We start from the raw sequence: 27450 nt of genomic DNA on the forward strand, positions 1-27450 counted from the left end.
AACTGTGTTTTTGATTCTTTCATTCATAGAAGTTTCAACCCATTCCATTTTAAATTGGTCTTGCAGTTTAGCTAGAAAAAGACGAATTGTTGGGGGGATTAGTTTCCAACCAACAATGAAGTATGGTTTTCTTAACTACTGCTGAAAGTAATAGAGCCAAGCGTTTCCCTCCTTTAGAAAAGCGAGAACCCACATTTTTCACCAACCCAAAAATCACCCATTCAGGGGTGTACGGTACATAATTCAGCAGTTTAGTACATTTGTAATGTATGACTTGACCCCAGAAACGCTATTCCCACAGGTTAAGAAAAAGGGTTGCGGCAGGGGCTCCACATTTAAAGCAGTTATCTCCATCACCAAGTCCCAACAAATGGGCTCAATTGGGGGAAATTTGGTTTTTTTGGAAGAGACGAAAAACATCTCTCTGTATTGAGTTCCAGGTATCGCTTTCCAGGATACCTTATATAATTGCAAAATCTTAGCAATAGGTAAGTTTGGGAAATGTGCTGCCATTTAGCCATGGCCAATTTTGTTACTGAATAATCTAAGTCCATCTGCAAAAAGTCATAGAGTTTGGAGATGGCCTTAGAAGCAAACGGGAGGGGACAATAACATTTTATCCAAATGGTTTAAACGATCATGTGAAGTTAAGGTTCTGACTATTTTTACAGCATAGACACGTACTTGAATCAGTAACAAAATACTGCTTGCCATGAAAGGAAGTCTCTTTTTCAATTCTAGAAAGGAGTAGACCTTGTGGGTGTCAGGATTAATCAACTCCCGTATGGAGGTGAGACCTTTCTTAGCCCATTCTGCATTTACAGGTGAGGAAAATCCAGGAAAAAATTCCTCATTACCCTCCAGTGGTTGAAATAGTGAAGAGTGTGCACTAAGTGATTCTGCCTTACGTAAGAGATGCCTTAGTTGCCATTGGGAAAATAACAATGGGTTATTTAGGACTTCCTCCGGTAAAAGCTCTCTATGGATGTGTAATATAGCTCTAGGATTCCAAGGTGGGTGAAATGAAAAATCCACTTGTAAATTCATATAAAAAGAAGTACCGTGTATCCAATCTTTCAAAATACACAATAGAGCTGCTTGGTTATATAGGGCCACATCTGGTAAGTTGAAATCTCCATTTTTAGTTGACTGTTGCAGAATTCTACGACTGGCCACAGTGTGTTTACCTCCCCAAATAAAGTTCCTAAATAGACAATTTTAAATCATGCTGAGGTACCAAGATTGGAAGATTTTGGAATAAAAACAGAAGTCTAGGGAACGTGACCATTTTAATCAAGCACAAGGTAAAAGTGAGGGAGGTCCAGAATTTAAAATCCTTTTTCATAGAGCTAATAGCTGGATCAAAATTGGGAGTGTAAATCTTTGCTGGATTTTTAGGGAATAACTCACCCAGAAATCTAAAATAGGATTTTGCCCATTGAAATGGGTACAGGGAGCTCAGAGTATGTTTATGTTTGGGAAAGAGAAAAAGCTCCTCAGACTTGTCAAAATTAATGATATAACCCAACACTTTTTGGAATAATGCGAATGTGTGCATAATACAAGGGAGAGAGACTGTAGGGTTTGAGATAAACAAAAGCACATTACCTTCAAATGAGTTCTGTAGGGCCAAATCTTATTCCAGTAAAGGTTTGGTTCTCCTCCAACAAACGTAATAACGGATCCAGGGCAAGGTTAAACTATAGAGGTGACCCCTCTACAACCCTGCTGTGTTCCACTATTCATAGTTATAGACTGAGAAAGTTGATTATTTACTATTAACTGTGTGGTGGGGTAATTATAAAGAAATTTGGCGTACGGTTGAAAACATGGATCAAAGTCCCTATGTGCTAACAGTCAATGTAAATAAGGCCAAATGCCTTTTCGGCATCAAGACTAAGTATAAGATTTCTATTGTATGGCAGAGTAGTAGCCGCCATGGTAGTTCTTATCCTAATCAATTTTTTTTTTAATTTTACAAGTTTATTAGAGTATATTAGAAATTTATAAGAACAAAAAAACTGGATACAGCAGCTGTAGGAGATCATGAATAAAATATATGGTCTATAAACATATGAATTAAAATTGTACAAGCCTGTATGTAAAATAATAAAATTCAGCTCTGCATGGTTGGGTAATGGGAAAATATACACTAACCAGTCAAAACATTAAACCCCTGGCCTAATATTGTGATGGTCCCTCATGTATTGGACCCATTGAGGCATAGGCCTGATTTCTAAGAAGATACACTTTCATCAGTGAACCTGGGTGATCCAGCAAACCTGAAATGGATCTGGTCCAGGATTAAAAACTTTTGCTAACAAATAGCAAATTACTTTTAAGAAATCCATTCCAGGTTTGCTGGGTCACTCAGCTTCACTGATGAAAGTGTATCCTCTCCAGCCTTGGAGATGTTTAATAAATCAGGCCCATAGACTCCACAAGCTATGACGCTATGGTATACGGCACCAACATGTTAGCAGCAGGTCTTTCAGGTAACCCTCTCTCTGCCAGCCTGTTAAGTTTTTATAGTGCATCCTACTGCTATCTATTTCCCTGGTAAATGCTGCATCCTGCCATCCCAATAATCTAAAAGATGACATGATTCATCAGACCATGTCACCTTGCTGTCTAATTCTGATGCTCACAAGCCCATTTAGGTGCTTTCAGTCTTGGACAAAGATCAGTATGGTTGTCAGGGAGAGTCTAAGCGTTTCCCGGTCTTCACCAGAGCATCCTGCACGTTGTTTTGGCTGATGAATCTTTGTCTCCAAATGCAAATGTACCTCTACACCCTCCAATAATGAAACCACCCAGCCAAAAGCCTTGACACCTGAAAGTTTTGTGTGTCCCTGCACATTGTTGTGTATTTGAGCTTCTTCTATAACATTATCCAATCCAATATCAAGAGTGGGAGCCTCTAATTAGTGGCATGGCAACTTTGCAGACCACAAATAGGTTCTTCAATTGGTTCAAGCAACCATTAAGTGTTTTACTAATAGATAACCTGACTAACATTCAACATAATTTACTTATTAGACATGCTGTCTAATAAGTAAGCCCAGCACTAACTCTGGACTCATGGACCAAGGATTCAAAGACAACCTTTTTTACCTTGCTGTAGAGATGGGTGTGTGTCTCCCCTCCGAGTTATTCTGTTGTGTGCATAACCAGAAATGCTGAAATTCATGTGCCTTTGCACTACAGTAAACCATCTAAATCAGTTTTTAGGCTTCCACTACGTACACAGTGTCACAATTGTCAGGCACCCCATGGTTGGAGCCTAATTAGACCCGGGATTTTAATCTGGAGCTTTATTCTGCTGTCCCTGCTAAGGCTTATCCATCTCGTGATGACCGTTTCCACGATATAAATTGAAGGGAAATCTAAAATCCTATAGTCTTCAACAAAACAAGATCTGAAATTAAACCTTTCAATGGGGGACACCTGTTCGTTAGCAGTTAAATCAGAGATTTCTGTTCATGTCCTGCTAGAGATACAGTTTTATTATTTTTTGATGAATGCTCACCTGGTGTCCCCTCAATATGCAAAATTTCCCTAATCGTCAACAACAAAAACCCAATGGAAACCATAACTTTTCACCCCTCTACTAAATAAAAGGAATGTGTCCTCTGTAAAGAGACATCCCAAACTATCTGTCCTGGTGACACAACAACCTCTACAATGGACCCACGAAAAAAAACAATAAAACTTGAGCTTTGAAGCTTTCTTGACTTCAACCAAACCAAAATGGCCATGGAAACGATATTAAGTGACATCATGAAATTCACTCTACAGCAACAACAGCTGAGTAGGCATCTATGATGAGACATTGCTATCTAGTAGTAGAATGGAGAAGAAAATCACATTTGATGGAGAATCAAATCACCTAACGGAAGTCAGAACCGATGAGGTGGGTGAAGTGCTCTTACGCAACAGAGGTTTTCACTTCATGGCAAGGCTGGTAGGAAGCCAATACGAACACAGAGGATTCAGGGAATGGTAATTCTGCTTTAATGTGGGTTTAGACCAATATGAAATCTTTCGTGTCATTTAAGATATAATTTCTTTATAAATGCTTCACCGCACTGAGAACATTTATACACCTTCTCTTTCTTCTCTCTCTGTATGATATCTTTTATGTGTGGCCAAAATTCGACTTGTACGAAAACGCTTCCTGTATTCAGAACATGAAAATGGCTTTGACTGTCTTGTGTGACTTTTTTGGTGCTGTTCAAGATTGGATTTAAAAGGGAAACTTTTCCCGCATTCAGGACATGAAAAAGACTTCTGTCCCGTGTGAATCCTCCGGTGCATGATGCGGTCATATTTCTGGGTGAAGCACTTGCCTTTTCCTTTTCGTATGATAACGACTTGAGATTTGGAGTGACAGCTTTTTCTTCTAAAACATAGGCTGTGATTTCATCTTCTACCATCTCCCTCACTGAAGGCATGTTCTTCCCTATTGTCCCATCTGTATCGTCCATCTGGAGGAAACAAGCAATATATGTGTATGAATACAGGTAGTCCCCGGGTTAAGGACATCCGACATACGGACACCTCTTAGATACAAATGGCACTTCCCTGCTTGATGTGTGCAAAACCACAACGGAGGCTTGAAGGGGGTGGTTTGCATGACTTGCAGAAGAAATCTTTTGCTAAACACAGCTGAGGTTGTAGGTGATCTTAGGGGGGGAGCTCTTTCTGCAAGACCAAGACAAACTCTGCAGTTATTTCTTTTTGAATATCAAAGCACAGCTTGCTCTAAAAGTTAATGAATTGCTAGGCTTAATAAAGATAAATTTTTCATTGTTTGTGATTAAATCACAGTGAGGATGTCATACAGTAACTGACACCATGCTGTCTAATATGTTGAGACAAACATCTGTCCTAATTGCATTTATTAAAATAATGTACCTGTTGCAACTTAAGAACAAACAGTCCCTATCTCGTATGTAACCGGGGTACTACCTGTATGAGCAACATGATGATAAAAACATGGATTCGGCATGTTTTGTCTCTTTAAAAAAATATATATTTTTTTAAATTCCTATTAATAAGCTTTGTCAGCTCAAAACCAAGCTTTCAGCAACCTTCTACTCATTTTGAGCTCACTCACACAGACTGACTTGAGCTTACTCACTCAGACCAACTTTCTAAGTCCCTCAGCAGAGCTCACTCACACAGACCGACTGTCTGTGTCTCCAAACAGAGCTTCCTCACACAGAACCCCTGTCTGTGTCTCCAGCAGAGCTCCTCACACAGAACCCCTATCTGTGTCTCTCCAAACAGAGCTCACTCACACAGTCCACCTGTCTGTGTCTCTCCAAACAGAGCTCTCTCACACAGTCCACCTGTCTGTGTCTCCAAACAGAGCTGAATTACTGACTTAGCTCCTGGCTCTATGTCACAGGTGAGAGTCTTCCACCTGCTACTTCACATAGGAATCTTGGGCAAATATATCTCACATAAAAGAGGAATCTTGGGCAAATATATCTCATAAGAGAGGAATCTTGGGCAAATATATCTTCCTTCCACCTCCAATCCTGCCTTGGTGTCACAATATATATTATATAATGATTAGTTTGTATTGGATTCAATACAGCTATTTTGTATTGAGTCCAATACAAAATATTTAGAATTTCCTGCCGCGCACGCACTTACCCATGTACCGACGTCACGGGGAACTCCCCCCGGAACGTCTCTGCACTCGCCGGCAGAAGAGGATTACCGCTTTTTGCATGTTTTTTTTTACCCCGAGCCACACTCGGGAATACCGCCAGGGGGGTTAATGTGCATTGTGATTTTGCTGCACTGAAATCTATGGGATGAGCACATGTTTGCTTTCGGTTTTATTAGGTGTGACACAACAAGGGTTTGATAATAAAAATGCCCTTCAAAAATAAACTATTATTTGGGTGTCAGCTTCATTCAAACTTTCTATAGTTGATATGTTTATTATTGCTTTAATGTCCAGTTTCATGTCTCATAGGCTTAGACATGTTTGGTTTGATCCTACCACTGATTCTGGCTAATGGCCATCTTGGATGACAAGAAAAAACCATGGACTTGTGCCATCTTGTAGTAAAGAAATGACCAGCACAAATCCAATCTACATCACCTCCAAGTCATCCAACAAAAATTGGAGTTTTGGCTAAGTAGGGCCAAACGGAGAATGTGATGAGAAGGAGAATACTTTTTCTGTGTTTATCTTTTATCTTTTTTACTTTTTAGTCTTCACATGTCCGTTTACTTCTTCAGCTTTGATGTCTTTCCCCAGAGAGTTTGTGGGGGGAGACTGGTCACGTCTCTTGGCTGGTGGCACACAATGACATGATATGAGAAACAGAGTCTAACAGAGGCTGATGGCTCCTGACTCCCTCACTGGGCACATACTACCCCCAAATTACTGTCTACTGACAGAGGAGGGGTGAGAAGAGGAAAAGTGTTGTAGTGACTGAACTGAGAATCTGGGACTTTTTCTGGATTTAGAGTGTATTATTCACCTGTGCTGATCTCTGGAGGGACGTCTTGTTTAATCTTCATGTGTCCTTCCTTCTCCTCAATTTTGATATAATTCCCAGTCACTGTGGAGTCTCCATGATCTGTGAAAAATTTGAGGTCACTTGTTTTGGCTTATTTGGCATGATCAATTACATCTGCTTTAACCAACTGCATTGCCCAATGTTAATAGATTTATAGTCCTTTATAAATTACCCATTTATAGCTTTATAAAGGAGCTATTACACAGCTTAACAAAAAAAAATCATTGAATTGGCTCTAGTTCTTGTGATACAGGAATCGGAATAGATGATTTTACCAACAACAAATGTTACCACAGCATATTATTATCAATCTTTATTTACGCAGATGTTTTGCATATTATATATATTCAATGTAGCCATATTTTCATGAAACTTTCCTTTGCCTTCTTTTTATTCATACATTTTCTTTTTTTACAGAAATATGAGTTCTTCAAGCAGAAGTTGTTTTTTATGACCCTAATGTATTTTGCTACATTTGTGCTGACTATTCTCAGCAAAAACAGAGAGGAAACATTACAGAATTTGTGAATTAAGCATATCTTGCATATATTGGTATTAAACTGGGGGACCAAGAAAAGTATTGGGCTCCCCATATGGTATGCGTAGAGTGTCTACGTCAGTGGAAAAATGCACCTATGGTATGGCGAGAGCCAAAAATCATCATAATAATTGTTATTTTTGTGCTGTGAATGTAAAAGGTTTCAATCGTTACAAGAGGAACAAGGGGGAGTAGAATGATTTGGAATCAGTAAGACGACCTTTGCCACATGGTGCTGATGTTCCCATTCCAGTGTTCAGTACACTTCCTGATATTCCGACATGGAGGATATACAGGGAGTGTAATCCAGGAGTTAGAAGGTGAAATAAATATGAAGGAAGTGTTTCATCAAACCAGCAGTTCTCCCAAGAAGAGCTCAAGGATTTATTACGTGACCTACATCTGCAAAACAATCGTCTGAACTTTTAGCATCCAGGCTAAGAGAAAAGAACTGTATGAGAGGAAAGAGGAAGTTAAAATACCAGTTTATAGGACAAGAGATGTGACACTCTTACTATATTTCAGTGAAGATGGAGACTTTGTGTACTGTTGTAACATACCTGGACTACTAGCCCATATGGGAGCACCAAAATACCGAGCAGAAGACCGGTGGCTTTTCACAGTTCCACTCCAAGTTTGAAATTTGTTTTACTGCATAATGGCAACTGCTTGCATCAATTTCAGATAGTAATTCAACAAAACTTAAAGAAGAATATAAAAATATCAAAATGGTCCTACAAAAGCTTTGCTATCATGAACACCAATGGTCCATATGTGTTGATTTAAAAATGGTGAACTTCCTACTTGGACACAAAGTGGATACACAAAGTAGCCATGTTTTATCTGCTTGTGGGATAGTAGAGCAAAGTGGATCACTGGAAAAAAGTGACATGGCCTCCAAGGGAAAACATGAAAAAAGGTGCAGCAATCATCATTACCGAGCCAATGGCTGACAATAAATCATTCTCCCTCCACTACACATAAAGTTGGGATTAATGAAGCAATTTGTTAGAGCTCTGAACAAGGACGGTGATTGCTTCAAATACATTTGTAGATTCTTCCCTGGATTGAGTACTGAAAAATTAAAAGCTGGAATCTTTGATGGACCCCAGATTCGGAAACTGATAAATGATTCAAATTTCACAAGTTACATGACTGATACTGAAGCTTCTGCCTGGCACAGCTATGTCATGGTTGTCAGGAACTTCTTGGGTAACCATAAAGCACAAAGTTATGAAGAACTGGTACAAAACTTGCTCTTAAACTTTAAAAATTTGAGTGCTACCATGAGCATAAAGGTACACTATCTCCATAGCCATTTGCATGAATTCAGTGAGGAACAAGGGGAGACGTTCCATCAAGATATAAAGGTGATGGAAGAAAGGTATCAGATGGAATAGACACATGATGGCAGACTACTGCTGGAGCCTTCAACGTAATTGTCCTGATCATCAGCATAAAAGGAAATCATACAAAGCTTATCAATGACTTTTGTGTGATTATTTCTGTAAATATACTGAATATATTGACATTAAGTATTTCAAAATTTTAATTTTGTATATGTAGGTATATCTAGTTTACTTTTGCTTAATTTTCAAGTTTCATTAGTTTTCTAGGAGGGTATTATTGAGGTCATTAGTTCAAAAACTGGAGCCAATCTAGCAAAACCAATACCGTATTTGTAATCTGTGCATCAAACATAACCTAAAATGACTTTAATCTGTTTGGAAAGAATGTTTGTTGACCGCTGTAATTGTTTCTTTCAGAGAAAAGGTGGCCCCAGCACACTTTCAGGAACTTTTGTATCCAAAATGAGCCTGAGATTCTTGTGTATGAAAGGAATTGTACACTGAATGGCAAATTGCGGTTGATAGTAAAACACCTGCAAGGGGTTTAATTATAATAATATGGCCTTCAAAACAAACAATGGTGGTCATTATACTCAGAGTGGACCACAAAACTAAACTGAGTTAATACACCGGTATATACGACAATTGTGTTAATTTGCAGGGAACACCTTGCCAGTTGCGGCAATATCTGGGCAATACACTTGTGATTGTGTCAATATGTAGTCGACACACAGCTGACCATTAATGTATGTAAGTATTGGAATTTATAAAACTGATATCTATACAACTTGGAAACAAAAAAGATGTATGCCTTATGCAAAACAGGCATATCTTACTTAAGGCAGACAAAGATTAAAAAAAAGACGCTGATCGATCTTCCATGGGTTGAATCTCGAGAGTCTTTAGCTTATTCGCCAATATAACCCGCTGATGGTGTTTATTGCCCAGTACTTGTGTATTGTTGCACACTTCTTACAGGCTTAGGTGTTAGGCGTCCTGGATATTCATCTGCACAAGCTCAAATCTGGAATAATAATGACCTTTGTGACCTGCTGAAATAGAATTTATAAGGATGGATCCACTACGGTAAAATGAGGCCAACCCCAATATCAGTTGTGGCTACACATACTGTAAAGTGTATAAATACCTGTGCAACACACTGGCATTTGTGGTAGAACAACTGTGGTTGCAAACAGAATTTAAACTTAAATGTTCCAAACCTCTTTCCATTCTAGGAAAAGTTATATTTTATGACTTTGCAGAAAACTTGTGCAGTGTTCAAGAAGCTGTAGATAGATTAAAAATGCTTTCTTTGGCCCCAGGAGTCCAGAAATGACTTCAGGCAAAACATTTTCTGCATTATCTTTAGTCCTTAATGAATGTTTTTCAAAAAATTTTTACAGTAGTTTTGGAAATTTTAAAATTTAAGGTATACATCTTTATGCATACAACTTGTATTTTACATATCTTCATGTAATACATGACAAAGGACTCCTAGAGCCCTATGGTAAAGCCAAACAAGACAGCACTGCAGCAATCGTCATACTTTACTTAATCCTCTGCTAGTTGAATACAAATCTGCAGTTTTGAATGGGCACAAAGTTATTGCTGAATAAACAGGGCCACAGTAGAAATGTATACATTGCTCTGACCCATAATGGGCATAAAGATACGAAAGCTGAAATGGTAGTTTTCAATATTTTAGACAAAAGTTTTTTTTTTTAAAAATTTATTTTTTTTAACTCTTGTCCATAATAAATAAAGGTAAAATATGTACAAAACAAGTATGCAGGATACTTGGATTTAATTTCCGGAAACAAAAAGACCCCATTTACGTCATCTATGTCCATTGTCATTTGAATGAACTCTCCGATGTGCAGCTAAAATCCATCCTGCGCGAAAACGTTTTCCACATTCAGGACAAGGAAAGGCCCCCACCGCTGTGTGGGTGACCTTATGTTTATCAAGACTGGATCTGTATGGAAAACATTTCCCACATTCATTACAGAAAAACGGCTTTTCCCCCGAGTGACTTCTGTAGTGTATGATCAGATATTTTTCATGAGTGAAGCGCTTTCCACATTCGGGACATGAATATGGCTTATCCTCTTTGCAGCGTAGTGGCTGAAGGTTTGTCGTCGTGGCTTTCTCCTTTGCAACGTAGGCCGTTATGTCATCATCAACAATTTCACCGTCTGGATTTTTTTCCATGTCGTACCATCTGTATCGTCCATCTGGAGGATAAAATGAATGGAAAAGAACAACCCTTCCCTGCATTAAGATTTTTTTTCATAGATGAGAAGAACTATAGTGAAAATAAGAATGTTAGAACTTTGGTTTTTTATTACTCACCCATGCCAATCTCTAGAATTTTCCTTTTAGACTTCATACGTCTTTCTTCTTCTTCCTGACTTTTGATTTTTCTTCGAGTGTCTCTGGGGTCTGTGAATAAAGATGAATGAGTGAAGCCCCCTGAGACGTAGGAGAGACCCCAGAGAGTGTGTGTGGGGGAGACTGGTCACGTCTCTTGGCCGGTGACACACGATGATATGATGTGAGGAGGAGAGCCGGAGTCTAATAGAGGCTGATGGCTCCTGACCCCCTCACTAGGCACATACTGCCCCCTCCATTACTGTCTACTGACAGAGGAGGGGGGAGAAGAAGAGATTCTAGTGACTGAACAAGGAGAATGTGGGACTCTTTTGTGGATTTAGTGTTTATTACTCACCTGTGCTGATCTCTGGAGGGAATTTATCTCCTTTAAACTTCTTATCTCTTTCTTCTTTCCCCTCAGATTTGTCATTGCTCTGAATATCTCTGGTGTTCCCGGGGTCTGTGAATAAAGATGAGAGTGAAGCCCCCTGTACTGAGATCTATGAGAACCCCCAGAGGGTGGGTCTGTGGGGCAGATTAGTCTTTTGGCTGGTGACACACAATGATATGATGTTGACAGATTGTAATAACTGAACAAGGAGAATCTTTTCTGGATTTGCTGTTTATTACTCACTTGTACCGATCTCTGGACACATTTTCTTCACCTTACATGGATCATCATCTATCACATAAGGTTCTTCTACTTTGTTTTTAACTTCAGCTTTATTGCTCTTCAAAATATGATACTGATAAAAGAAAATAGGAGCACAATGCATTAAACAAATAAACTTGTGTGGATATAGTTTTAATTTCAAAGTCCCATCTACCTCCTGAGGGATCTCCTGATCCTCCTGTGGGGAATCCCGGGAATACAGGAGACGGGGATATCTCCTTGGGGTATTTCTGGATTTATCTGTAGGAAACACACACTGACTGAATACATTGTGTTATGTCTTTATATAAGAAGATGTGTGTATGTAGATGGACCCCCAATACTCTTGTCTCCTTGAGAGTGTCCTCTTACCTGGTGGTGTGAGGGGCAGCCGGTTCTCCATCATGACGTCCTTCAACAGATCCTATTCTTTGTTCCAAATTAAAGTCTCTTTTCTGAATGTCTTCCGACTCCAAATTCAAAAGGTGGATGATAGCATCTTTTTTATACTCAAATAATAAAATAAAAAGTGTATCTTAAAAAATTGAAAGCTGCTTTTTCTTAGGTCGTACCTACAAATTTAGATTGCACACATAAAATTGTAAAATACCCCGCACAACAATCCAGCCCTGCAATGACCTCCAGACATCAATGTAATCTAGATAAGCTTGTTCAATAAATCATATCCTAAAGTCATGAAATCCATCATCATCAACAGACCGTGAGACTTCCAATGGTAATGTTGACTTTGTTGATGCACATTTGGATACAATAAAGTTTTTTGTGTCGATTTTTAATAGACTAATGAGCTATTATTCTATTGTTTGCACCAATTACATGTATTTAACTTCTCTTTAGGGACTTCTATCTATAGCCCCTTCATCAATCCTCCAACCCAGGGGATATTACTGTCCAATGATCTAATATAAGATTATACAATACTAGAAACAGCCACAGCACAATTGCTACACAACATGTATTTCTAAAATTTTGGATGTCCACACGATGAAGCGTCTATGTCAAGTTCCTTCACTGAGATGGAGATACAACTATCGATGTGGAATGGAATTGCTTGTATTTCGATGAGCCATCAATTACAAGGAGCTGCGGAGCTCATCATCTAATGTTCTGGATTACATGTGAAATGGACATCAAAAGACTTGCAGGAAGATGATGATTTATGGAGCTGACATGATTTCAAGTGCTGGGCTCCCCTTCTCTCCTTTCCTTTTATAATAAAAATATATTATTATAATTACCTCCTCACTCGACATATATTCCAATCTGACAGTCGAGCCAGGAAACCTCTGAATATCCTGCCTGAGCTACAGCAAAATGGCTGCTAAGATTTCCAAGGCAACAGCTTATTTCAAATAATCATTAGAAGTTTACCATTTTTATGTGATATAGAGATTAATAGAGGAAAATACTATGTATTTTGTAAAGTGTGTGATAGTTACCCTAAACCCAGCCATCTGCACTACAACAAAATGGCATCCACTCTCCTAAATGGTATAAAGATTTAGGCAAATCTTTGCCCTCTAGTGGTTGCCCTAGTGGGCAGGCCTTTCCTTATTAGGCGCTGTGATTTGCTCTGCTTTCTTTGTTCTGGGGCTCCTGTGTGTGGTCCCTGCAGCCCAGCTGTGTGGTTGCTATGGCGACGGTTCAAAACCTGGGGAATGCATACAAAGTAATGTCAATCGAAATTTAAAGATTAGACCGCTTATAATGAGCATCGCCACACCTTCTGAGGTTTTTTTTTCTTAGTACAATAAGAACCCCAGTCTATGATGTAGTGGGGGGATTCGCATGTATACTCACTGTCAAAAGATGGTTGCAGGGGGCATTGTTCTAGAGAAGCCTTTTTGGACCTTTTTAACATGGAGGAACCCTTGACATAACTTTCTGGTCTTCGGTAACTCTTTCTATAATTACTATATCTACAACTCTAAGTACATTATTGTGGTGGTCAGTGGAAAGAATTCCTCTTACATTGCTGGACACTTTTAATCCTGCAGGTTCCTCGATGGCGCTGGTCCTTCCTTCGGTCTGGTCCCGCGTGGTCCTGGAATTCCTTAGCGCCGGGCCTCCATCTTCGGTTTTTGCTTCTTTTTTTTTCCTCGGTCTCGCACTGCGCAGGTGCAAGATTGGGTGAGGTAGCCCACTGTAAAGGGGAAAAATAAGGGAGTCGATGAGATCAGTATCTCTTTCCTTTAATAGGAAAAATGCCCCTTCTGCGCACACCTGAGATTTCGGGCATGTGTAGAGGGAGCACCCAGAGCCTCCCGGGATGTGTGACGTGGGTATCCCGGGAGGTGCTGCACCCGTTTTTTTTTTTAAAAAAAGAATGTTGCACCTAAAAAAGTAAACAATACATAACATTTTCCATTTATATATAAGGGTTGTCTACTTTTAAGTAAAGTGAAAATGTTGAGTTTAGGTACGCTTTAAACTGACCTGAAGAGGAACAAACTTCTCATTGCTCAGGAACCCCTAGCAACCTCTGGAGGAACCCTGGTTGAGAAACATTGGTCTATGGCATTAGGATATGACTGGTATTATAGAAACCAGATCAAGTAAATAATATTTCATACTTCTGGAAGAAAGTCCAAGTGACCCTTTGGAAGTTTCCTTTATCCTTGCAGCAGAGAATTATTAAAAAATCCTTTGTAATATGAGTGAACTGACATATGCAGAAATTTTTCACTGGGTAGCCTTTAAACCTAATAAATGTTTTTAATTCCTTGGAAGTGTTACAGAGTGGGTTGTCACGCTTGCTGCCACACGTACGTAGAAAAAGTTGGTCTTGTGGATTAGTTGGCAATTCGTCATTGATATGCGCCACCAGGCAAACAGACACTCCACAGCAAATAGAAAGAAAGGATAAAGATTGAATTTATTTTTGTGTAAAGTACACCTCCTGGTATTGTATAAAACATCCAAGAACTAATTATTAAGATTCACCCCTCTATACTTCGTTGGGGTTTAGCAAAAGTTCACAAACTTCGCGCAAGATTTGTGAATCAATAATGAACTGAATCCAGGTGGATTCACCCATCTCTAAACCTGTGACTAGAGTGTGATCATTGTGTAGCTGTATGGCGAGATTTAGTGTTGGTCGAATAGCTCACTATTCGATTCGACAGCTATTCGGCCGAATATAGCAAAAAAATTCGGGTGGTCGAATTCGAATTCGAATCCCATTAAAGTCAATGGGAGAAAAATTCGGGTTTGTTTCAGCACTGTGTAGAGCTTCTACAGCTAAAAAACAGAAACGAAATAAATAATTTAAAAAAAAAAAATTTTTTTTTTTTTTTTTTTCCTCCCGAATTTTTGCTGTCGAATGCAGCAAAATTCAGTTCGGGTATACCCGAATTCGAACAGCCATATTTGGGTCGAATATAGGGACAACCCGAATTCGAACATCAACACTAGCGAGATTATTAAAGATAAGAATACCTTCTTCGGCTAATCTTACCAGATTTGTAGTTCGATTTGGTGATGTTGTTGTGCTGCTCACTGTTCTTCCTGCTGGAAAGATGGCTGCACCTGATGACCTGCAGTGCCAGGATCTCCCTGTGTCTGCTTCATTAATCCTGTATACCTGTGTTTCTTCTACCTCTCCTTGCAAATCTTAAATACAGGACTCCTCAGATCATCAGGAGGGCAGCTGGAAAAGGAGGAAGTCAAGCCCACTCCATTACTAGCATGGCCCATGTCTACATAGAAAATGAAGAATAAAGCATGCTAAGTTAGCAATGGTGAAAAGTGGTGAAACAATCAACTGCATGCAATACTTTTCATCAGTCCTTCTGCACTTCAGGTCCTCTTCTAGATATCTATAAATAACCTGATATTTGAAAATGACTCTTTCAAGAAAATTGTTAGTTACAGCAATCAGACTCTTTGTGACCTCTGAGAATACAATGTTCCAACTTGTTTGAAACATTCCCTGCAAGTGGGCACCAGTTTTCGGGCCATCGATACTTACCAGGCGTTACAATAATTTAAAATAGAGAAACTCTATCCAAGAACACAAACAACTAATTAAGGGCTGCAAGAGCAGACGGGAGCGGAGCTGATTGGTCTTGCAGGTCCCAAAAATTCGGTCTCGCCGGCATGTATTTTAATAAATTTGCTTGCGCATCCCTACTGGTGACACAATGACATGATTTAAGGAGGAGAGCCAGAGTCTAATAGAGACTGATGGTTCCTGGTCCCCCTCACTAGGCACATACTGTCCCCCATTACTGTCTACTGACAGAGGAAGGGGGAGAAGAAAAGATTGTTGTAGCGACTGAACAAAGAGAATGCCGAACTCTGTATTTCTGTAGTTAGTGTTTATTACTCATCTGTGCTGGCCTCTGGAGGGATTTCACCCACCGCATATGGATCTTCTGCTTCCTCCTTCACTTCTGTTTTAATATTCTTTAACTTTTTATACTGAATGACAAAAAAAAGCACATTATTTTATCTGAGATTAAACTGAACAATATTATTGTTAGATACATAAGGGTGTCTCAAAAGCCTCTACACATATCCTTTTTACTATTTCGTTCCAGGTATCATTTGGAGAGACTCAAGTCCATTAGCCGCATACACACGTGCAATTCTTGTCTTTGGAAAGGATCTTTCACGATCCTTTCCAACGACAAGAATTGCAAGATGCATGAACAAGTGCTGTACATACAGCACCGTTCTGCTCTATAGAGAGGGGAGGGGGACAGCGACAGAGTGGCACCCTGCTGCGCGCTCGCCCCCTTCCCTTGCATTAGGATCGCTTGTCGCTCATCGTTCGTGGATCCACCAGGACGGATCCACGGACAATGAATGACATCGACTGTACACACGCCAGATTCTCGCCCGATAGCTGGCCGATGCCGATTATCGGGTGAGAAAAATCTGACGTGTGTACGTAGCTTTAGGCTTTGCAGTTTTTGTAAGCGTATCATTCCCTTAACGATGGATCGCCAATTGACATTGGAGCAGCATTGAAAAATTGACGCTTGGCAAGAAGTTTTTCAGTCCCTGACTGCAGATCAGCGCGAGTTTGAGAGGCTTTATGGCCATCACACTGCTCCAACAAGTAACACAATTTACATTTTGCATGGCAAATTTCCCAAAACAGGATCTGTTCTTGACAAACCATGCAGCTAAAGGCCTGCTTCTACCACCACAGATGAAAACACTGAACTCCTGGAGCAGGCGTTCGCATAAAGCCGGGAAATGTTTATCCGGAGGGCTGCACTGGAATTAAGCACTAACAAAAGCTTGATAAAGTGGATGCTTCAGAGAGTGATAAAGCTCTATCCATACTGACTTCAGGTTGTTCAAAAACTTCAAGCGGAAGATTATGATGCTCGTGTGGAAATGTGTGAATCACTCCTACATCATTACCAAAATGACCCGAAATGATGTTTGGAAAACCTATGGTTCAGCGACGAGTCTACCTTTCATTTCTCTGGTCGCGTTAACTAACACAACTTGGGGAACCTCAAACCCAACAGAACTTCTCAACCATGGACGAGACTCTCTCAAGCTAGTGGTTTGGTGTGCAATATCTATAAATGGGATGATTGGACCGTAATGCATCCTGTAACAAGACCACCGTTACAAGGGAAAATTCCCTGGAGATGCTGCAGGTGTTTGCTGTGCCACAACGTCTGGGGAGGAGTGCCCTTGCTAACATCTTTCTTCAACAAAACGGAGCCCTTCCCCACTTTGCCAGGTTAGTCAGCGATATCCTGAACATCAAGTTTCCTCATCGTTGGATTGGTCAAAGGGGATCCTCGAATGGGCTCCGCGCTCCCCTCACCTTACATCTTGTGACTTTTTTTGTGGGGCATTATCAAAAGCAAAGTGTATGCCTATAAGCACTGTAACCTGTCACAGCTTGAAGAAAGAATCCTCATGGCCTGTGGAGGCAGGGGAGGAGATACTGCAAAACGTCGGAGAAAATGGCGTCCGAAGGTGACTGAAAGTTGTCGAAAATGGAGGCGCACATGGGCAGGTATGCAACTAGTCTTCTAGGTATTTGAAGGTGATGGCAATCCTAGCAAGTAAAACTGCAACAACTCCTTTGTTGATGCTAAAAATATGAATAAACTCTTTTCTTGTGTAATTTTTAGGAATTCATTAAAAGTGTGTTGTGACACCCTGTATCATTCTACGAGAGCTTCAATTTCATCTACCTGAAAACAATGTAGGATCTGGTATATACAGAGGACAGGGATATCGCTCTGGGGTATTTATGGATCTATCTGTAGGAAACACACACTGACTGAATACACTGGGCCTGATTCATCAAGCCAAATCAGAAGCTCGCTCACACGCGCGTAGTTGCGATCTGGAATCGGACCAAAAACCTATTTGTCAACCAAATTTCAGCAGGCGAGAAAACGTGTGTGTATTCTCCTGGCAGTTATCAACTGAAACGATCGCTCGTTCCGAACCGCTCATCTCCGGCAGCTCAACACTGGCTAGCTTGCATTAAAAGTCAATTAAAAAATCCTTCGTTTTAATGGCACACATCTTTCACTTAGCTCTAAATAAAAATACTTGTGGTGTTCAAATGTTTAAAATATATATATTCTCTAAGAAATAAGCAAATTTTTAAATAACCTAATATTTTCAGGTTCAGAAAGAGTTAACTGATTTCAGCTCTTTACATAGGGGCCTACCTAACCGCATCCGATGTATATCTTTATATATATATCTATATTTATATACTGTATGTGTATATATATATATATATATATATATATATATATATGGGGGGAGTTGTTTCCTGTGTTCTACTAATCTATGTTGCTACATTTGATACTTTGCTTACCATTTAGAGCAATGGCTGGTTTTGTTTTTAAAATTTGAATGTTTCAATGTTCGTTTTGCAATTAAGAAGTCAATGTTAATGCTATATTATTGTGTTTGTGGCCATGTTGTTTCATTTCAATAATATGTCTTTATTACCACAATGTTTGTCCTGCATAAATATTTTCTAATCCAGCTTTCCACCCTTGATAGGTCAAAATTGTATATTGGTTTGGTAAGTATTTTTGGAATGCAATATGTTGGGACATTTTTTAACTAATTTGGCTTTATATAGAAGTGTGGGTTTACAGGTGTGTGTGTGTGTTTTTTTTTAATTGTCATGTAAATTTAGTGGTGTCTGTGTGGTCTCTATATTTTAATGTGACCTTTTAGCAAATGGGTTTATTTTGAATAAAGTTTTTTGAAAAATGTAGTTTGTTTTTTGGGGGGTTTGTTGGTATGCGTAAACTGTGTTCTATCAGTTGAAAAATGCGCCAGCCATTTTTCCAAAGAAGGATCCTCATTCCGGCAAGTTTTTCTTTTTATGTGTATATTGTTTGTTTTGCTTCATGTGCACTAATGTATGTACATACATACATATATATATATATATATATATATATATATATATATATGTATGTATGCATTTATGTGTGTACATATACATATAAAAGAGAAAATATAGGAAGAAATAGGCAAAGAGGATTTTTTTGGCATATTGCCTAACATACTTCAAATTGAAGATTGCCTATTTCTTCCTATGATTTCTGATGTCATGGGCTTGGCTACAAGCAACATTCATGGAGGATATTGCTTCTGGTTAAAGGAGGAATCCACCTTTATGTGCTTCCACTACCAAGCTGAGGGGAGTAAGCCATTTATATATAGTGGGCCAAGACCTAAAATGCCATTCAAATCAAAAACACCCTGAAAGGCTGGAAAAGCAAGAAAATATGTTTGGCACAAAGTGGATTTAAAGTTTTAGATACTATTACTATTTGTTTTTTGTAAACACCTAAATAATGCATACACTCCAGTATTTAATGAGAAAAATTAGGTGGAGCAACAACAGATTATCTGTTCATTTCTAAGAGTGCGAGACCCTGCTTGTGAGCTTGGCAATCAATGTGCTTTGATGTTGTGCTTGGCAACCTGGACCTGGACCTGGACCTCCTTCCATCACCATCAGGTGTGTTAGAATGAGTATGCAACTCAGCTGGACAACTAATTCACAACCAGTTTGTACAGCAAGTGGAAGTGTGTTTGTATACAATAGTGCTAAGATCAGGCAGCACAGCACAATGACAACAAACCTATAACACAACTACAAATGAACACAGGAGTTGTGTGGGGACAAATCGAGTGCAAATGTCAGGCTGTTAAAAAACCCAAAAAAATAAAAACCATGACAATTTATTCATAAAAGGAATATGTACATAATACATTCAAATACCAATATGTGACAATGTCACTTTGAGAATGGGACAAAGGTAACAAGGGGATTCAAGTAGTAGTTTGGAGTGGAAACCATGCAGACATTTGCACTGAATATTTGTGGAAAAAAATGACAAAACATTGCTGAAGATTTGCTAAACAACAGAATCTGTCATTACAAACCAGGCACAAAAACATTGCAGCAACAGATGAAACTAACAATATTGAGGATTACAAAGTCACATCAATGCATAACATCCAAGCAAACTTACTTGATAAACCCCCCTTTAATCAATTATCAAAGTAGGAATCCGGCTGGCAAGTGAAGGCGAGTGTACTTACGTGCACTCACTTGATAAATTAGGGCAATTGTTTCTATGTCTTTATATTAAAGGATGTGTGTATCTAGGTGGATCCTCTACTCTTTTCTCCTTTACATGAAGTGAAAGTCTCCTTTTACCTAATAATTTGAGGATCTGCTGATTGTTCATCATTAAATCCTTTTACAGATCCTTGTGTCCATTGAAATGCTCTTAATTTGTTGGATGTCTGAAATGAAGATTTGGAATCATAGATTGGACCTTAATGTCACATTGTGATAAGATAATAAACAGTCTATCTGGGAATCAAAAAATATATAAGTAGTAGCAAAGTAGGCCAATATAAAGAGACAACCTTTAGAAAAATCTATTACAGTGGACAAACCTCAGAATATGTCAAGTAAGAAAGAATCTTCTTGGACATGAAATGAAAAGGACCAAATCTCTTAAAAATAAAATTATGCTTTGAACAGATAAAAAAATAAAAAGGAACCAAAAAAAAAAAAATACTGGATAGTGTCACATTTGGTGTGCTGTTGTGAAGGCTGAAGACCCAAGACCCAAATGGAAGAATTTTTGAGAGAAACAGAGTGCACATAAAAATCAAACACCAGGATTGACTTAAGGGACTTTACAAAGTGGTTAAAACAACAAGTTAAACATCTTTGTGCTTAAAGTTACAAAATAATATAATGCAGTTATGAACAACAATGGGTCATGCATGAACAATTCCCTCTTGACAGAAGAAGGGTCACTTTGGTCTTTGAAAATGAAATCCAAAGCAGAAGGACAGTGAAGCAAGATCAAACACTGCATGCACAGGCCCAGGTAGCTGATTTACAGAAGCAAATCTTAGGTGGATGGAGGGGGCAGAAATGAGGTGCAGTGAAAAATTGGGGTAGGAATTGGTATCAAACAGCCTACCGCGTAAATCCATGGAACAGAAAAGTGGATCTACCAATGAAAGGAGGAACGCACAGACCCATACATAGAAGAAAGCACAGTGATGGGGTATGTTACTGTCAGGATGAGTGATGATTGTAGGTATGAGGGAACAGCAGGCATAGGAGTTTATACCTATCAGCATGAGGGCATAGTCAGGATGAATGTACAGAGGGTGGAAGTTTATATATCTATATGAAAGAACAGATTGTGAGAGGGCACGCTAAGCAAGCAATGTAAGCACCAGCAGGCTGAGAAGGACCATCACAGGGCAAGGTTACCAATCTGGTAATCCTTGCTAAACACACACTCACAGGTAGACTGCTTAGACGGGAACACCGACCACTACCCTTGACAACAGCAGTTATGATTTTGCTTCTTTTAGCCCTGTCTGTGTCACCCACTACCACTGCAGACAAGAATGTCTTAGAATTTACTTTTTATAGTAGCATTTCAGGAGGTTACGCTATTTCTACTTAGAGCAAGGGTGGGCAAACTTTTTGGACTACTAAGCCATTTCAGGAGGTCAAGAAGGCACACTAGGCCAGAAGAAACAAGGTATCCAAGGAAAGTTTTTATCAAACTGAGCAGTCTTCCGCTCATCCGCAATGTAGTCTCTGTACGTGTGCGCGTTCTTGGCATCGAAATGCCCCTTGAGATTCAACCACTTGAATGTGCTGTTGGTGTCGTTGCACAATAAACACAGGGCTTTGTTGCCGCGTTGGACGAAGAATAATTCGTCAGTCAACTCGGGGTTGAAGACACAACGTTCGAGGTCAACCTTCTGTAGTCTGGTAGCTGCGCGTTGCTTCTGCTGTTTAGGCATAGTAATTAGGGGTTACTGTGCGAGAACTCGATGATATCGATATTGCGGGAACTTGCAATAACGAGACAATTCAATTAGGTTGGATCCAACAAAAAAAAACTAGGGGGGGACTAGGCTGGACTGGAATACTGGCTAGGCGGTATCCGGCCTAAAGGCCTGAGTTTGCCTACCTCTGACTTAGAGCATTCTGAGATTCAGCTTACACTTTTTATATTGTTTAATAAGTAAAATCACAATAAAACCCAATGCATAAACAGGTACAGCAAATAAAAGACTAATCAAGGAACAATAGTTGAAAGATACCTGAACAAAAATACTTAAGTAAAAGTTGGTTTGCCTTGGTCAAGTTTGCTGGTACAAAGTTCAGTCATGGTTCAGAGTAACTGAGCTCTCTGCAGCACTCAGTCTGTTAATGCCATTGTCCTTAGCAAAAAGATAGAACAAATTGACATTCAAAAATCCAACCTTCCAGCATGGATTTCGGAGCACATTTTCAAATTTACACTGTTTTCTGGAGACGCTGTTTATTTTTTGATAGTGCTGTACTCCTGAATCAGCTGTAAGGTCTAGCTTTTCCTCCATAAAATGACGTGGTTCCTGCTGCTGAGGATGCTGTTACTGTCAGCCATGAAAATGATCATCCTGACAGCCTATCTGCCATTTAGCTTCTTTTCAAGGGTACAGTAATGCTTAAAATTCTGAGGCACTTAATGTTTAGTTGAACTAAAATTCTGTAAAACTGTTTTATTTAGTTGGTGAGCATTTAAACTTCATTTGCTTTTCCTTTAGTTTCATTTTATTTAGCGTTTTTTCATTTTAATATATACAGCATATAAAACCTTCAAAAATCCGGAATTTTCAACAATCTGGAACACCTCAGCTCCCGGATTTTTGAATGTCAACCTGTATCAGTGAGAGCTTGTTCTAGTAGTTTTACATGGCTTTTTCTATGCCAATACCCAGAGGAGTGACTAGTAGGACTTCCCAATGGGAGGAAGAAGTAGAAGGGCTGGGAGGATGTGTTCCCACAGATAATGATGATGCACTGTGGACAAACCTAGGATGCTCCTATTAAAGCCAGATTTATAATTCCTCAGGTTCTAAATTCATGAACTGCCAACCCCAAGATTATCAGTTAGCACAAAATATGGAGTTCAAGGAGACCAAACTAGACATGTCTGGGACTAATGGTTCACCGGGACAGGCTAAGGAGACTAATTCTTGGTCTCAAAATGCTCCCAATAATGATCCAGCTAAGAATCAGCAGCCTACTATTTCGTATGGATCTGTGTGATGGAATTATTATTATTATCTAGTATTTATATAGCGCCGACATATTACGCAGCGCTTTAGTCAAGTCAATAAATATGATGATAAGAAATGTGTTCTCGAATACAGCTCAGAGGTCAGTCAGAGCCTATCTTCCAGGTCCTGAGTTTTTGACACCTGACCTCCACAAAATCCCAACATTTACAATGCAGGATGTACTGGTGGGTTATCTGATGACAGAGAAGAATACCTGATAAGGGGGAATTTATGTTGCTGCTTCCATACTTTTGGACACAGGTCCTTAAGAGGGACTTCAGCCTCCAGTCCTGTACCTTTAAGGGGAAATCTAACATACGTGTGCTCCCCAACATCACAGAGGGCCCACCGAATACTGCAATTTATGGTCCAGTCCAGGGAACTTTTATACATCTGTAGGATTCATTTGAAGCCTCCTAGCCAGCTAGGATCATTGTTTTCCCAGGAAATAATTGCTACCTATAGGGGTTCGTTCTCCATGGTCAAACACATGGTTGGAGGTTTGTACAACAATCGTACCAGATGACCACCATATAAAATGAATGCACCTTAGGAGTGGACACATCAAGATCCCTGTTACTACCGGATTATAAAATTATAAAAACATCGGATTATAAAAACATCCAAACAACATTCCATCCACATAGTCCACTCTTTTCCATTGAAGCTTACACAAATGCACCCATTCCCCTGAATAGTAAACATATATACTCAAATCAATGAATTAAAACCTATAACATAAAACAATGCATTAAATGAAAATATGTATATTGTTTTATATATAATAATAATATAATAATAATTATGTGTAAATGCCGAAAGGTTAAATAGAACAAGTCCCTGGTGCCATTACCACGGGCCCCAGTGAATCTCCCAATCTAAGGTCCTACACATCAGGGGACTTACGGGAAGATGATGATTTAGTGAGGTTATATGATGCCTTATCCAGTCCACAGAGAGTGCTGCAACCCCTTTCTCTTTTCCTCTTCTCACAATAAAAAGAAACATAAAAAGAAATTTTGTGGAACATCACCAATCAGTGGGACTTTTTAGGCAAGCCTTTACCAAATGTAACCAATTAGAGGACCCATTTTTAAATCATGACCCTATTTTAATAAATATCAATAAAAACAAACATAAAACATAAAACTAAAATCAATGTATAACATAGAACATCGCGGGTACACCCAAACTTTTTACGCATTTCGTGGAATAAACGTTATTATTATTATTACCTTCTTGGGGTACCAGTTTTTAAGACACCAGGAAGTCTCTAGCTACAAGAGCTAGCAATCGCTTCTCTTAAACTACAACAAAATGGCCGCACAGATGCTAATTCTGTGCAAAACATGGATTTATTTAAATTTGAATAGGGGTTACCTCTGTAATATGATAAGACCAATAAACTATTTGTTATGTAAATTAATATTTCCTTATATATAGGATGCATCTCCTCTCAAAGGGGAAACTATTTAGGCAGTTTTGTGGCCCAAAGCCCCAGTGGGTGGAGCTTTCCGAATAAGGAAGTGCCTGATCTCTCCGCTCCTCCGCCAAACTGTCTCTGGTTGCTATAGCAACATGTGTGCCACCAGAGGGATTGGCTCCCATCTTGTGGAACTTTAGAAAACTGATCAGGAGTTCCTTCCACTATGATAAAATAAATATAAAGTAAATATGGCAGCTACTTAAAGAGGAACTATACTCAAAAACTAAAAAAACAAACAAAAACACACTCACCTTCAATCCTGCAGGGCAGTCCGATCACTCCAAGGTGGGGGGGGTGCGGCGTCTGGCCTAGCGCCATCCCGTCATCCGTCCCAGAGCCGGCGTTTCGGGCGCTGCCATGTTTGTCTTCTCTTCCGGGTTCTTCACCCTATGTCACCTGACCCAGGCGAGAGATCGGGTGACGCAGGATGGAAAAATAAATTGTCAATCTCACTGCGCATGCTCGAGATAGAAGGAGCGCCCAAGAGCCTCCTGGGATGCCCGACGTAGGTAACCAGGGAAGCTTTGTGTCTAGGCCTAGGTGGCTGAGAATTAGGGAGCAGTGTTGCCCCTTTTTTTTGGTTGCACCAAAAAAAAAAAACTGAATTTTTACTGTACATAAAGGGGTTCTCGTGTTTTGTATTTGTTAACAATCTGTTTGTAAATCTAGGATACATTCAATAGAAGATGGCGCCTTGCATTGGGGCTATTAATGGGAAACAGGTTGGATAGGAGTTTTTGTTTTCTATATGTTGTATGTTTCAGATATGTACGAACGTTTCACATATTTTTTTCTCAACATGTTACTTTTGTTTGGGGCAAAAAAAAAATGTGTTTTCACAAATGTGAATATCATCCGTGCGCCTATCCAATTATATGTCTTGTCAAACCAAAGATAGCCCATGCATTATGAGACAACCAATGCATAACGAAGGAAAAAATGGACACCATTTTCAAAGGCCCAAAAAGGATGTAAGGTCCGAAAAGGATGTAAGGTCCTAAAAGGATGGCCCACCCAATGGTAAGTTTGGTAAAATGCAATTTTTAGCAGATTCTACCCCACAACCCATTGATGTTAATGGGCTCTTCATATGTCTTCATAACCTTTCAATGTCAATCAGAAGGGCATCTCCGAGTCGGGAACATAGTAAGGAGTTCAATCTTAGCTGTTTGGATATGAAGAGCTGAAATTATTTTTACAGTCCGAAGTGTGTAATATCCTGTAGATGCATGAAGAGAAAGCTTATATAAGGGATTGGAGGAACAAAGGATCAGGGCAGACATATCGCGGTACAGCATGTACAGCTGCACTGGGTCCCCTGGACAGTCCTCAGCCAGCAGGGACCCCTACAGCAGCTCACACAGTCCTTGCTTCCTCAGTTGATAGCTGGTGGCACGAGTTGCTTGAAATTTTCAGGGTACAAAGGGAACCCTCATAGCTACTAGTACCAGCCAAAATGTCAGTCCACTTGCTTTAAAGAACTTCAAGTTAAGGAGGCGCATGTTTAAACTCTTGTGGAAATACAACATTGAGGGTGCGTTTTTAAAAGCAAGTTTACCTAGGAGCCAAAAATTAAAAATGCAAATTGGGAACCCCTGGGTTAACTTACATAGCAAGGCACATTGGGGTGCAGCCCCTAAATTTATACCTACCTGCCACAAAACTGTAACGGTCATACTATACTACCCTGTCCATTTTCATACCTTGAACTCTGGAATACGGAGGTGTAGGAACAAAAAATATGGTGCAGTGAGGGACACTTGTGGCTAACACCCCTAAAATGTAATCACTATGGCATCATTACAAAATACAGTAAATAATACTAGACCTATCAAAACATGCTACCCTGTCACATATAAGTGTTTGAAGGGGAGATAGGGGAGTGAAGCAATCTAAAAATGTAGGCCCCACTCCAATGCTCCTTGGCATGTAAGTGGCCTCATGGGTCCCCAATATGCATGTTTAATTTAGGGGGCACACTTGGTTTAGAAATGCCAGCCCCAAAGTGTGAAGAATCCCTGTTTTTTCACAAACTTTTCAATGTGTGCCCCCATATTTTAAAATTCTTTCGAGCTAGGGTTGCTAAAATTTTAGGTATTAATAGTTATAAGGGTACCCGGTAAAAAGTGTAAATTCTCATGATTTGATGCTGCTCTATGACACTCATGTACACAGGAATGTTTGTACATTTGGATGGGTAGGATGAATTGACATTATTGACAGTCCTGTCAATTCATCCTAGCCATCCAGTGTTAGTGGGTGAAGAGGTGGGAGTTTGTAGGTGGGCATAGAGACAGGGCATGGGCACTGATAGCAGAGTTACCCTATACCATATAGTCAATGCTCTGATTCATCCAGTCCTTCTGTTTTTAATTCTATCTTGAGCTACTGAACTTTATACATAGGCTTCTACAGAAAAGCATAAAAGGACAGACAAGACCACTTGTGAGCAGCGTTCTACCCACTGGCTGAAAATTATCATTCAAAATATTCAAAAGCAACATTTAATTCTTAAATCTTTACACATTTTTTAGTTGTTTGACCCTAACGTAAGAAGAAAAGGAAAAGGCATTTAACACACTCCGAAGAGGAACTTCCACTGTCCCATAGCAAAAAAAAAAATCAATTCCCCTTGCCTATAGTATAAATTCTTACTTGTCCATTGAACGTTGTTCTGCTGCTGCATGCTCCGTCCGGCATTGCCAGCTGTCAGCAATCTGGCAACCAGCTGTCACTTCTTGGTATGAACAGCTGAACCCCTGACCACCTGCTGCTGTACATGATCTATAGACTGCTTTCAGAGTATCCTGAAGTCTACTGGGACTGGTGTCTTGGATATCCCAGCATCTGCAGGCAACAAGGGCTACATA

At 39.5% G+C, this 27450-nt stretch overlaps 1 protein-coding gene and 1 long non-coding RNA gene across 4 annotated transcripts; both read right to left on the reverse strand.

The window, feature by feature from the left end:
• Positions 1 to 3991: 3991 nt before the first annotated feature.
• LOC140339176 (uncharacterized) lies at positions 3992 to 6607 on the reverse strand. The gene is made up of 2 exons (XR_011922397.1): positions 6507 to 6607; positions 3992 to 4487 (listed from the first exon to the last, which is right to left on the reverse strand). It is a non-coding gene; the product is annotated as an uncharacterized lncRNA (long non-coding RNA).
• Positions 6608 to 10008: 3401 nt separating this feature from the next.
• LOC140339110 (uncharacterized) lies at positions 10009 to 12791 on the reverse strand. 3 transcript variants are annotated; one of them, XM_072423677.1, is made up of 6 exons: positions 12717 to 12791; positions 11830 to 11966; positions 11440 to 11718; positions 11161 to 11265; positions 10785 to 10874; positions 10009 to 10666 (listed from the first exon to the last, which is right to left on the reverse strand). In XM_072423677.1, exons 2-6 carry the CDS (start codon positions 11861 to 11863, stop codon positions 10269 to 10271), a joined length of 906 nt encoding a protein of 301 aa, XP_072279778.1. In that variant the 5' UTR covers positions 11864 to 11966; positions 12717 to 12791; the 3' UTR covers positions 10009 to 10268. The 3 variants fall into 3 exon arrangements, with proteins under 3 accessions (XP_072279778.1, XP_072279777.1, XP_072279779.1); XM_072423678.1 differs by lacking the exon at positions 12717 to 12791 and having other exon boundaries at positions 10012 to 10666; positions 11440 to 11551; positions 11633 to 11718; positions 11830 to 12691; XM_072423676.1 differs by lacking the exon at positions 12717 to 12791 and having other exon boundaries at positions 11830 to 12691.
• Positions 12792 to 27450: the final 14659 nt, after the last annotated feature.

This window comes from Pyxicephalus adspersus, chromosome 10 (assembly GCF_032062135.1).
Source record: "Pyxicephalus adspersus chromosome 10, UCB_Pads_2.0, whole genome shotgun sequence".
Lineage (NCBI taxonomy): Eukaryota > Metazoa > Chordata > Amphibia > Anura > Pyxicephalidae > Pyxicephalus > Pyxicephalus adspersus.

Bases quoted from the DNA above. Each gene is read 5' to 3' on its own strand.
- LOC140339110 (XM_072423677.1), bottom strand. From the start codon at position 11,863: ATGATGGAGAACCGGCTGCCCCTCACACCACCAG. The intron at 11,719-11,829 runs GTAAGAGGACAC...TGTTTCCTACAG, and splicing joins GCTGCCCCTCACACCACCAG to ATAAATCCAGAAATACCCCA. The intron at 11,266-11,439 runs GTGAGTAATAAA...CTTTATTCACAG, and splicing joins GTGTCCAGAGATCGGTACAA to ACCCCGGGAACACCAGAGAT.